Source organism: Oncorhynchus mykiss, chromosome 26 (genome assembly GCF_013265735.2).
Source record: "Oncorhynchus mykiss isolate Arlee chromosome 26, USDA_OmykA_1.1, whole genome shotgun sequence".
Lineage (NCBI taxonomy): Eukaryota > Metazoa > Chordata > Actinopteri > Salmoniformes > Salmonidae > Oncorhynchus > Oncorhynchus mykiss.
The window spans coordinates 44,456,539-44,468,262 of record NC_048590.1 but is presented as its reverse complement, the minus strand read 5'-3'; the positions used below and the strand labels follow the sequence as shown (position 1 = coordinate 44,468,262).

The window sequence follows — 11,724 nt, the reverse complement described above, 5'->3', positions numbered from 1 at the left end:
AAACCTGACTTCAGTGAGTTCAAGACAACTGGGAAGTCAGGAATAAATGAGCTAAGACTGTGAAAATACGTTTTGAATGGTCATCCAACTCGGAATGTAAATCCGGCCTCTTTCTAGAGCTACGACCTGAAGATCAATGACGTCATCATGATTCAACGTAGTTTTTTTCAGAGTTCCCAGTTGTCTTGAAAGCATCATCAATCCAGAGAATGTCGGACTTTGATGACAACATTTGCCCACGAAGGGCCGCCGCGCCACCTTCCTGTTCAAGTGAGAACAGCAAAACAAGGGGAGTCCAAAAATGCATTTTATGGTGCTGCATAAATGATGTAATATGGCAGGGATATATGTATACTGTCGCTAAGAAAGTAATACTAAGTGTATGTTGTGTAGTAAGATGTTAGTAGGCCATGTGCCTCACCCTAATCATTTGGTCTATTTATCCCTCTTAATTTTGGCTACTGTTCTGACTTGGTGGTGCACATCTAGCCTATAACCTGTTTTAGAGAAATGTAATCATTGAATATTGTAAAAGCTTTCATTGTCTGCTTATTTATCATACGGTTCTGACTTGGTGTAGAGGGAAAACACTGTAAGAACCGCCCATGTTCTGAATTCTGTCGCTGTACATTTCAAAATTGCTGAACAAATAGTTATATTGATTACGTTCGTCCTAGCTCGCTCATTAATGTCTTAATCACTATTACGGATTGCCTCTTATCCGCTTGTCGTCCCCTTATGCCATAGTTTGTACATCTCAATTGTCATTAGAAACAATATTTGTTTAAACAAGTCAGCCGTATCAGCTATGTTTTTTAAAATCCAGTAAATGAGGCTGAATTAACTGCTTTGCTGCCGGATAAGGCTCCGCTGATGGCCAGGTGTAGCAATGGTAAGATGTTGAGACAGCTTTATGGAGGCCCTAACTGTTTGTGGGCACCGTTTGTCACCGTTATAGATTAATTCATGTATTGTTAAGTGTTGTGTTGTGTAGTGGCATTGCTGGCATGCATCCCACTTATTATTAGTTTTGCCCCATCAAGATTTACATGCTAAAATCGCCACTGCCAACTGCATAGCAAGAAGTGAGTCTGAAAGACTTTCCCTTTCACTTAGCCAACTGAGTAGCATATTTTTTGTATAGAGCTTGCATGCTTGTTGTCAAAGATATTTATAACTAACCCATGATTGTTCATTTGTGTCTTCTTCTATGGTATATTGATGATCACAATTGAACGTGCATTCTGCCACCTACAATACAGGATGAAAACAGGATTCCCAAAAAAACTGAACTACCAAAAAACTACCCAAAAATAAATAAACTAAACAACTTTTCTGTTAATATAACTATATGAAACAGATCTGATCCCTACACAGGCTCAAGGGGTACCTGGGAGGGCGGGTCTTCCGGCTCCAGTACCCCTTGTAAGTGCCAAAAACTTTTCTGCCTCAGCCACAATAATGTCAATTTTCTTCAACTTCTTTGAGACTTGTGCTGTACAGTATATAACTGTGGCAATGAACGCCACAAAGTCCAACTTTTAACACAAAGAGTATCTTTCGTCTGACAGCAAACATTTACTACAGGCTGTATTCTATCCAATACCATATCTTCACTAGCATCTGACAGTGAATCTCAACACAGGAGATTTGGTTGACCAAACTTTTGCCACCCCTACCTCCTTCACCTTTACAGGGCACTCCAGGAACTCAGGATCATGATCCCCACCACAATAGCAACACCGTCGTCCTTCTACACACCGTTCTTCTATATACTCTGTTCATCTACACACACTTGAAACACGGCAAAATCCTTTAAAGTCCTTACACTGCAGTGGTTTGGGGACGAAAGCTCTTACGGTGTATCTTACATAACCAAGCTTCACATGGGTAGGGATGTGCTGTTTATCAACAAACAACAGTACCGACTTTCTTATTTTTCTCCATTCACCCAGCGGGTCAGACGCCGGGCACCAACCACACCAGGAATTCTCTTCATGTATTCAACCTGAACATCCGTCGTCACCCCTGAGATGACTCCTTTGACGGGTGCTCTATTCCCAAGTTCAAAACAAAACTTCTGTTGTCCGGATTCTTTTGAGACCCACTGCAATCTTCCTCTGCTCATCAGAAATACAATTTAACAAAATAAGACCACTCCTGGTCACTCTGACAGACTCCACATTTCCAAGCGCATACTTCACCATTTTTGACACCTCTAATGGGTTTCCCACATATGAATCCTTGCTCAATAAACGCATCCCAACAAGCGATTCATTATAATTTACACACACATCCTCCACTACAATTTTAGACCATTTTCTTTTTGCTCCAGTTTTCGATACTACTGTAGTCCATTCAGAACATTCCTCTTCACCAAATTTACTCCACACGTTGCCTAAATCATACTCTACATCCACTTCCCCCATCTTTCCTCCTCCGATCGTTCATCTGTGTTGTTTACAGTGGGAGCAAATGGAGCATACTGGGCAGAACAAGCAAAGCCAAGCACGAGCTAGCGAGATCCTATTGGCACGTTGTAGCATGTGTTTGCATATTTCCGTGAGGGAAGGTCTCCTCCGTGAAGTACGCATGTGCACAAGCTCAATTCGACCTTGCACTCCTAAACACAATTTTCTGAAACTCTGTCAAAGCGTCAAGTCTAACATTTAATGCACTGTGTTTGTAACATATTCTAGTTTGGGGAACATAAAAATGTATTGAGATCAGATGTTTTATTGATGAGGAAATGTGCAGAATGTCAGCCCAGTTTCACCTAGTTCCATCCTCTCGCACTACCTGCAACTTTCTTCATGTAACTTTCTGGCAGGCTAGACGCTGTGTTGCATATTGCTGCCTTTCACAGGTTTTGGTGTGGATTGCACATTTTGGTCACAAAAAAGAAATAAAAAATACAAGGAAAAGGGAAATAGGAAAATATTGAATTGCACCACCATCTAACCTGCAGTTATACAGTGTCCCCAAAACACCACCCCATCCCACCACTTTGGCCCTAAACGATCCTACACCAGGCCATCGGCCTGTTATGATGTAACCCATTCTCTCAACTTCCTGTAGATCTCTGCACTGATATCTCTCACATCCAAATACTTCTCTGCTGCTGTAACTACCACATCTATCTGCTGTGACTTCCACTCCATCATTACAGTGCAGATGATCCCTATAGCTATAAACTCAAGAAATCCAATCTTACTGAAACTCATTCTCTCAGGATCTCTCTCTTCAGGCCTACTCACAGGGAATCACCCAGTCAACTCACTCACCCTTGGTCTATCCTCTGCTCTCTTCACTGCCTCAGCATAGGACACATTCTGTCCCACTCAAACTCTGGCAATCTCAACCTGTCTCTCTCACTTCAGGTCCTCAGCTGCATGAGCACCCCCACAGTTGACACGCAGATTGTTCTCTTTCGCAACTGTACACTCCCTCTGCCTATGCCCTCCTGGACATTTCTCACAGTGTGGTGATCTCCCTTCTACACACTGCTGCAACACGTATGAATCCTTGACACAAAAAACATCAGTGGATTATAAACATAGGCCCTCACAGAATAGCAAATATAACCTAACCTGACCTTATAAGGTAAAAACGCTGTGTCAAAGCTCAGCCCCACTTCTCAAAACTTTCACTGAATCGACCATTCCCAGTTTGTCCTTTAACCAGCGCGACACAACGTGTGGGTCGGTGTGGGTCGGCCAAAAGTATTACTCCTACCCGTCCAAAATCACCTCTGGTAGAATTCTCAGGACAAACGTTGGAACTCTCCAATACACCTGCCGCCGCATGTAGGTCCCCTTGATCCTGGGCTGGCTCAAGGAGAGCATGAAGACCAATAAGTCATATTTGTTGGTGTGTATTAGGAAGACTGTTACGAATCCCTTTTGGCCCGACAGTCTAGGGGGGATGGTAATGAGACCCGTAACATAACTCATGCAAATTATAATTGTGACAAAGTATAAGTGAGAAGGAAATAACCACGACTACTAAAATCTACCGTCAAACTCAGGGTTTATTAATAAACACACGGTAATGGGGGGAGCAGGAAAAGGGGCTGAGCTGGACCCAAGGAAAGAAACAATAAGTATTCAAAAACACCCCTAAGCTAGACTAGCCTACTTTAACAACAGCTAACTAACTAACCAAAAATACAGTGGGTGGTCCGCCCAGTTCTAACTAGTGTATTTAACAAAGTCTACCTACGGGTAGTGTATGCCCATGGGCGACTTGTCTTGGTTCCCCCTTTTCCCACCAGCAAACAAACAAACACCATAACCAAAACAATACTCACAGGTGATGACAAAGTGCTATGGAGGTGCTCAAACAACAGAGAGGTCAATAAACAAAGAGAAAGTAAAACAGAGAGACCTACAGACATGGCATTTACAGAGAGATTGAGCTCTAGAGCAAACAACTGACAGAGTTTTTAAACCAAGGGAAAGGAACTGTGATAGGGTAGGAAACAGGAGGAGGTGTATCTTCTGATAGATGATTGGATTGGTGACTGATTGGGGAGTGATGATTTTCACCTGTGAGGGGAGAAGGAGAGAAAATAAACACACACACAGGATACACACACAGGATACTTGTATCCGTAACAAAGACGAAGGTATGTAAATCAAGAGGCAGGAGATGAATCTCTGATCTTAACGGTACCATTCTTTCCCTTTCTTGTCATAGCGCGTCCTTCCGGTCTCCGACCCACAGCTGGACTTGCTCTCACTACCATATTTGGTGCTGAGAAAACTTTCTTCTTCTTCTATGGTATTATGGCTGTCTGCAAACAAACGTTAGAAGTGAATCTTCTTCTTTGAGGTTTTATGGCAGACTACAACCTACTGCTCTATTGCCGACACCTACTGTACGGGGTGGGGAAACAAAAATGTTCCATTGTGGGAAAGTTAGGGGAAAACACAGACGTCATACAAAATAAAATTAAAAATAAAAACATCCCACTAAAGTCACAATTCAAATCACATCCCTACACCGGCTCGGGGGCCTTCATCGACAGGATTCCTTGTAGTGCCTCTGTGGAAAGTCCATGAGTCCCAAAAAACTTTCAGCCGCACACAACGGTGCCTATTTTCTCAGATTCCCTCTCTGTTTGCGCTGTGCAGTTGATAACCAATGCAATAAACACCACCATGTCCACCTTCTTTACATGCAACAGGTCCCTCTGTTGACAAGGAATATTCTCTGGTGTCTCTTCTCCTACTACCATTACTTCTTCAACTTCACTCCTTTCTTCCACTCTTCTCACCACCTCAGGACAGGAGACATGCTGGACAGCCCTCATTCTCACCACCTCAGGACAGGAGACATGCTGGACAGCCCTCATTCTCACCACCTCAGGATAGGAGACATGCTGGACAGCCCTCATTCTCACCACCTCAGGACAGGAGACATGCTGGACAGCCCTTATTCTCACCACCTCAGGATAGGAGACATGCTGGACAGCCCTTATTCTCACCACCTCAGGATAGGAGACATGCTGGACAGCCCTTATTCTCACCACCTCAGGACAGGAGACATGCTGGACAGCCCTCATTCTCACCACCTCAGGACATCGTCTGGGCAGTGGCTGGTAGAATAGGAGATCCACTGTTTCGTTACACTCAGAAGGACAGAGCTGCTGAGGAAGGATCTGGTTAGAAATGCCAGATAATCAAGAAGACTTGTGAAATTACAGCTTTTCTTTTTATCGCTTTGGTACAATTTTCACTTATATGTGGTACATTTTCACAACTCTTAGTGCAAAACTACAGACTGGTCACACACGTAACACTGCCAGGCTTTAATTCATTGTTCATTCATGTGGATTGTAAACATCTCTCACCACACAACCATTTATTCAAAATATATGTTTAGTGTGAAATGTAATGAGAACATTGGTTTAATCACCAAAACACAACATAATTATATTTTTAATGTAACTGTTTTAATATCTAATCTAATATCCAATCACCTGCCTTTTGAAGAGGCACCAGGTATATATGAAACACATTTACCTGGTGCCTTTTGAGAGAAACAATGACCGGGTGAAACAACTGGGGGCCGAGTATGTTCAGGTACAGCACTATATACTGTATTACTGTTATTATTTGATGTACATGCTACTTCACAATATCAAAATATATTTTTAGAGGGTGATGGTGCTTGATGCTGCTGTGAACCAAGTATATCTTTGTTGATGAAGCGGGCTTCAACCTGGCCAAAAGTTGGTGCTGTGGGCGGAACCTCATCGGCCATCAGGCGACTGACTGTCCAAGTGCCTGGACAACGTGGGGGAAACATCTCCATATGCGCCCTATCTCTGAAGATGGTGTGTTAGGACGTAGGCCATTACTTGGATCCTACAACACTGCACACCTCAATGTGTTTCTCAATTAAATTGAGCAGGCCTGTCAAGGTGAAGGGGTCACCTATGTCATTCTGTGGGACAATGTCAGGTTCCACCATGCAGAGGTGGTTCAGGCATGGTTTCGGGCCCATCGCCGATTCGTGACCCTATACCTGCCACCATACTCTCCTTTCAGCATGGAGGTGGAAGGTGTACGATCACCATCCGCATGAGTGTGCCACCCTCCTTCTGGCCATGGACGAGGCATGCAATGACATCAATGCAGACCATTGTCAAGCTTGGATTCGCCATGCCGAAAGGTTTCTCCCACGGTGCATGAACAATGAGCACATTCACTGTGATGTGGATGAGAATGTATGGCCCAATTAGCCAGACAGGCTTGATGCAAATTAATGCCTGCTAAATGTTGTTTTGTTTTCATTCTCATTTAATTTGTTTAATTAAATTGCTTACATTTGATTACAGACAGTACACCTCTGATGCAATTATATCGGAACAATTTAAAAAATCTAAATTTGCATGAATGAATGTACAGGATGTCTTCACTGATCACATCTTTGATTACACATTGGATATATATGGGAATTATAGATTTTCTGTCAATTGTGTTGGGTAATGTAAGTGCATTGCCTAATGTGAAAACTGTGTAATCTACTGTAGTGTATTTACAGTACTGTAGCATATTACATTCAGCACTTCTAAGGGTGATTTGAAACACGTACTGTATCTTACATTGTTTGCTATTGGATTAACTGGTAAATATCTCATCTTTTTTTCTAACTGTCCACACTCAATTTTACATGTGACCCAAATCAGATTTGCACGTTCAGGATGTGGCATCTGTAGTAGCACACAGATGCAATGCTCATTTCCTGTCACTGTTCCTTAACATTTTTGGGATGGTTGTCATGGTAATGGCAGGTCATGTACAAATACTTCAGAGCAAAACAAATCTGATTTTTGAGCTTCCAGACTGAGGTCACATGTGGAGCCGAATTGTATCAGGATTGAGATCCAAATAATTGGCAAAAGATAGAGGGGGAGAGGAATCAGCTAACTTCCTACATTTCAACACATTTTGCCATGGTGCAGAGACAACATGTTTTATAATGCTATTCTATACATTTTGTCATGAGGCTAAAAGAAAATGTTGCAGTTTTAAAGCTAATTTCCTGCAATTCTAAACTTTTTCTTCTCACATGCTATCTAGGGGTCCCCGACCTCCAAGTCTGTCCGTACCTGCCTGTGTGTGTGACTGTGTGCCTGTGTGTGTGTCAGATGTGGATATTTTGGGTTATTTTGTGCCCCAGTGCAATTTCAGGAAGTATGAACGACAACCAGGCAAGTTTCACAATGAACATTACTTGATTTGGAAAAGGGTAGCATCACTAACTCTGACTCATTTCAGATTGACAAATGGCATTTACTCTTTATTAGGCATCGTCTCCAAGACAAATACAATTCTGCCTTTTTTCTTCCTTCAGGGTTTTAAATGGTTAAACATTGGAGTGTGCAGACCTGGGGAAATGAATTGACTAAAGCCAGTATGCCACGCCCTGGCCTTAGTTATCTTTGTTTTCTTTATTATTTTGGTTAGGTCAGGGTGTGACATTAGGGATTGATGTGTTTTGTCTGGTCTAGGGGTTTTTGTATGTTTATGGGGCTGTTTCCTTTCTAGGTAGTTTGTAGGTCTATGGTTGCCTAGATTGGTTCTCAATTAGAGGCAGCTGTCTATCTTTGTCTCTGATTGGGAACCATATTTAGGCAGCCATATTCTGTGGGTATTTTGTGGGTGATTGTCTTCTGTCTTTGTGTCATTGCACCAGATAGGACTGTTTCGGTTTTCACATTTATTGTTTTATATTTTGTAGTGTTCTCGTTGATCGTCTATGTTAAAGATGTTGAACACTAACCACGTTGAATTTTGGTCCTCCTCTCCTTCAGCGGAAGAAAGCCGTTACACAGTAAATACGGATATGTCCCAAATGGCACCCTATTCCCTACATAATGCACTACTTTTAACCAGGGCCCATAATGCACTATATAGGGTGCCATTTGGATCACAGTCATTGTGCACATGCCCTTTATGTCAGTAATGAAATGTAGAGAAGATGTAGATGTTTCTTTTATATCTAAAATTGCAGCAAGTTTAGGAATGTTGTCAGGGGTTGTGGGATTTGTCTCAGAGGGCTAACACAGTATCGTGGTGTGCAGGAAACCTAGGTTCAAACCTAGCTGGGTTCATTAGGAAGAAGGTAACATGGAAGGATACTTATTTAAAATGTGTAATGGAGACACTGGCTTTGCAGCCTTTTGATATACCATTCAGTGTTCATCATAAAATAATAGTTAAACTAGATCTTATATTCAAAATCATATGTTTATTGTTGTGGTCCAGCCTTGAAGTGGAAATGTAGGCATGAATCAATCCATTAATCGATTAGGCTACATGTTACTGTCTGTAATAAAGGTATTATTGTGCAGTAATGATGAACAAACACAACATGCAATGCAACACAGAGACACTGTAAAGACATTCCAATAATAAACAGACCTCATACACATGATCACATGATTCTCATTCTGGGTAAGAGACTGGATATCAGCTGATACAGCACAGATATAGAGAACATTCTGAAATTAATGAATAGTCATGATTGGAAATGACAGCTCTGGACTAATGCCCAGATGGTGGTTACGTCTCCCCAAACTGATCCTTTACAGTTCTCTATTGAGAGGAAGGGAAGATTGACTGACCATAACAGAATCATTCACACATTTTGTGTCTTCCCTCATAGGTGCTCTGGCAGTCATATTTTCATTGTGAATTGAGCTGAATCGACAAAGCTGCCTCAGTGTCCCAAAAATGTATTAGGTCTCAGAATCTGAAGAAAGGTTAATTTCCTCTGACACTTTTGCATCAACGTTGGCAATTTTAGACTGTGAGGCAGTGTATCTCCACCTCCTAACGCAAATGAAAATGCCCAATAGAATAACAATCAGCAGCATCACCAGTAGAGCTGAGAAGGTGGATAGGTGAACTCTCTCTGCCCCAGACTCCCAACTGACATCCAGCTTGTTGTCCAGACTGAGGTGAGAGGCAGTACAGGTGTAGTTGTGTCTCTTCTTTAGCTCCTCAGTACTGACCTCCAGACTCTTCCTCAGCTGGTAGGTCCCGTCTCCACTAGGCAGAACCTCCCCCCCTGTCAGATCCTGTTCTGCCACTGGCTGGCCGTCTCTCAGCAGGGTCATGTTGATGTGGCGGGGGTAGAAACCAAACGCCAGGCAGCTCACCTTGAGCCCTCCAGAAACCTCTTTCTTTATCAACCTGAGTCTGGGAGGAACTTTACGCATCGCAAAGGTCTTCTCTCTCTTCAGGTTTGTCTTCAGTGTTCTGATGCAAATGGGAAGATGAACATTCTCAAATAATACTCTTTCAAACGCTTGCCTCATCCCATCCCATCCTCGTAGTAGTTTCCCAGCATCATATATAAAATGTGTCATGTTGTAACATACCATTTGATCTGTATAAATGGCATTGAAAGTGTCCTTTACCACGAACATGACCGGTTCACCATTGTCCAACATCTCACAGCCAGACATTCTTTGCTGAACTTGAACACCTTCCGTGAGGTTGAAGTGGTGCTTTAGGTTAAATGATCTCTCTTTCATGTTGTTGAACATCATTCCAAATACATAAGCTCCGTCCTGAGCTTCGTTATCATGCATTTTGTTAGGGGTGTTATTTACCCTGTAGATGAAGTGTTTCATGTTGGAGTCATAGTAAGTCACTTGAATGTCATCCAACATCACCACAACCGTAAACTCAGGGAAAGGCGTCTCTCCACTTATATATGTTGCAAGTACCCACAGAGAATGTGATCCTGAACCTGGAGAGGAGTGATATTATACACAGATATGGATATTTTTATAACATAACAAATCATTAAATGAGTTATGAGAGAAAGTAGATAGTACATCTTACCTGCGTTGACAATGGTGGAAAACGAATGAACAAAAAGAAGGACAGACAGTTTGCCCATGATTTTAAAATGTTCACTAGTTTTCCAGTAGCCTCGCGTAGCAGGTTTCTAGCTCTGAAGTGTCTGACAGACTTTTCTTTTCACTTGTCAAAACAAGGCAAAGTACTTTAATGTTGTTGAACGAGTCAAACAAATGGAGGTGGAAATTTAAGACCAAATGAAGCTGAGGGTGTAATGAGGAAGAGAGGGTGAGTCATGTTGCATGTTGCGCACACAGCCAAACACCATTCAGATGATACTGTAAATGAATTACAAAAAATCCTTAGACATGAATGTGTGCGTTTGTGTGTATGTTCATGTTCTGTCTGTCTGTATTTGATTCAAATTTGTGCTAGAGTGTGCAGCATGTGTGTGGTTTGTGTCCGTGTGTGTGTGTGTTCGTGCGTGCGTGCGTGCGTGCGTGCGTGCGTGCGTGCGTGCGTGCGTGTGTGTGTGTGTGTGTGTGTGCGCGCGTGTGTGCGTTTGTGTGTATGTTCATGTTCTGTCTGTCTGTATTTGATTCAAATTTGTGCTTGAGTGTGCAGCATGTGTGTGGTTTGTGTCCGTGTGTGTGTGTGTGCGTGCGTGCGTGCGTGTGTGTGTGTGTGCGCGCGTGTGTGCGTGTGTGTGTATTACCCTACTAATTCTTCCCCTCTCTCTGTTTTGCCTGTCCAGCTCTCCTCATACACAAACATACACACTCCTCCCTCCCCGTCTCCTGTCAGAGTGTGTTCAGGAATGGGAATTTTTAATGTTACCTTCTGAACAATTTCCAATCCAGATAAACTTCTATAAGAGGCTAAGTAAGATTGAGGACCACTTTGCCCAAAAAATGACTGACTGTTGCCTTTAAATCAATGAAACAGGAAAAGGAAGGGAAAGGCTGGGGGCCACTCTTGACTTGAATAGACTTGTGGAAAAGATCAGTTTCCAATACAGCTGGTCAAATATTAACCACCATTAGGTATTGTGCTTTGGAATGGGGACTTTGAACCAGTTAGTTTAGGTTGTTTGTGCTTTTGGATGGATATTACAGTAGCCATCTTTTGTTTTAAAATGGCAGGGTGACATTAAATGATGTATGAATTATATTGTCATACACATGATAAAAACAGCAGCTGTTCATATAAAAGTACAACCAAATACAGTATGTTGTAGGTATTGCTTATGTTTAGTTCCTATAACTTTCCAACCCTAGACTTTTATAATAGACTTTTCAACAACTAACTAAGTAGTGCCTTATTGTAATTTTATCAGGATGTGGAGTGGTAGAAAACAGACAGTCTAGCAGAGTTAGGGCTGCAAAATTCCACTAACTATCAC

General features: G+C 42.2%; 1 protein-coding gene across 2 annotated transcripts; it reads right to left on the bottom strand.

The window, feature by feature from the left end:
- Window positions 1–8,331: 8,331 nt before the first annotated feature.
- LOC110506873 (major histocompatibility complex class I-related gene protein) lies at window positions 8,332–10,812 on the bottom strand. Of its 2 annotated transcripts, none has more exons than XM_036963460.1 (2): window positions 10,365–10,812; window positions 8,332–10,263 (listed from the first exon to the last, which is right to left on the bottom strand). In XM_036963460.1, the coding sequence occupies exons 1-2, from the start codon at window positions 10,420–10,422 to the stop codon at window positions 9,251–9,253; spliced, it is 1,071 nt and encodes a 356-aa protein (XP_036819355.1). In that variant the 5' UTR covers window positions 10,423–10,812; the 3' UTR covers window positions 8,332–9,250. The 2 variants fall into 2 exon arrangements, with proteins under 2 accessions (XP_036819355.1, XP_021442414.2); XM_021586739.2 differs by having other exon boundaries at window positions 8,332–10,269; window positions 10,365–10,811.
- Window positions 10,813–11,724: the final 912 nt, after the last annotated feature.

What these genes read in the sequence shown, in the direction of transcription:
- LOC110506873 (XM_021586739.2), bottom strand. Translation starts at nt 10,422, where the DNA reads ATGGGCAAACTGTCTGTCCTTCTTTTTGTTCATTCGTTTTCCACCATT. An exon ending in TTCCACCATTGTCAACGCAG is followed by an intron (nt 10,270 to 10,364) that starts GTAAGATGTACT and finishes ACTCCTCTCCAG; the next exon opens with GTTCAGGATCACATTCTCTG.